Raw genomic sequence first — 1,130 nt, forward strand, 5'->3', positions numbered from 1 at the left:
AGGCGCCTCCAGTATCTGTCCACATTGGGGGGCCTGGGGACAGCCACACCCCCAGCCAGGGACCGGGCAGGGAGCCCCCACTGCAAGGGACACGCCTGAGCTAGCTCAGGAAAAGGAGGGTGGAGAGGGTAGACTCGGTGACTTGACGGAGCGCTCCAGGCAGCAGCAGCCCCGCTTCTGTCCCAGGAGAGAACACGGTCCCGGCACATCCAAAAGGACTTTATTTCCTGGCACTAGGAGAGGTCCTGGGGTCACACCCACCCCTAGAAGGTCCCAGGGATACAGGCGGGGGTCCTGGTCCTGCTGAGTGAAGAAGCAGCCCACCTGACCCCAGATGTCTCTGGTGGTCCTCCACTCCGGGGTGGGGGCTACACGTCGTCCTCAGACACCAAGCAGTAGAAGTCTGTGCGGGCACTGTAGTTTCGAGAGCCAAGGTCTGAGACGTCCATCTCGCTGCCCCGGGCCTCTCCCAGTGAGACCCCACTCGTGTGCGACAGAGCTGGCGGCTCCCCAAAGACGGGCCCTCGGACGCCTGGGGAGGGTACGGAGAGGCCTGAGGCTGGGGTGCTCAAGCCTTCCGCCAGGACCTGCGGTCAGGGGTCAGGCCCTGCTCAGCCCGGCCCTAGTGGCCTGTGAGGTCCAGGAAGTTTCCAGGCAGGCCGTGGGCCTGAGCACCTCCAGGCGAGGGAGGCCGCGCAGGGACCCTCAATGCCGGGAAGAGGCCTTGACGCCTGGGGCCCCTTCTAGGCCTGCTGCTGCCCCCTCCGCCCCCAGAGCTCCTCGGGTCCGGCGTGGGGCCGGTGGACGTACCCAGGTCTCCCTCGGGGTCAGGGTCCAGCTCCGGGTCCGGGGCCTGGCCCTCGCGGACACGGCCTCGAACAGTCAGCATGGGGTCCTTGTCATCCTGTAGCTGGGTCTGGGGGTCTCCCTCCACGGGCCTGTACTGCACCTTCCGAGGCAGGGCCAGCTGCAGCTCTTTCCAGAAGTCAGAGGAAGGTGCCTGGGGACCGGGTTGGGGCAGTTTTCGTACGTGGCTGCACGGGAGGGGGTGCAAACTGGAAGCCCCAGCCCGAGCGGGGCAACCGCTGTCTGCAACGGCCAAACACCCGGGGCGCCCAGCGGCCCCCTCC

At 67.2% G+C, this 1,130-nt stretch overlaps 1 protein-coding gene across 1 annotated transcript; it reads right to left on the minus strand.

The window, feature by feature from the left end:
* Positions 1–203: 203 nt before the first annotated feature.
* On the minus strand, positions 204–1,000 carry LOC103251405 (single Ig IL-1-related receptor-like; the record flags this gene model as incomplete). Its single annotated transcript, XM_008049985.1, has 2 exons — positions 204–532; positions 811–1,000. Coding segments are annotated over 2 exons (354 nt in total), but the record flags the coding sequence as incomplete, so codon positions are not given.
* Positions 1,001–1,130: the final 130 nt, after the last annotated feature.

Source organism: Carlito syrichta, unplaced genomic scaffold (genome assembly GCF_000164805.1).
Source record: "Carlito syrichta isolate Samal-C Ts95f unplaced genomic scaffold, Tarsius_syrichta-2.0.1 Scaffold142870, whole genome shotgun sequence".
Classification (NCBI taxonomy): Eukaryota; Metazoa; Chordata; class Mammalia; order Primates; family Tarsiidae; genus Carlito; species Carlito syrichta.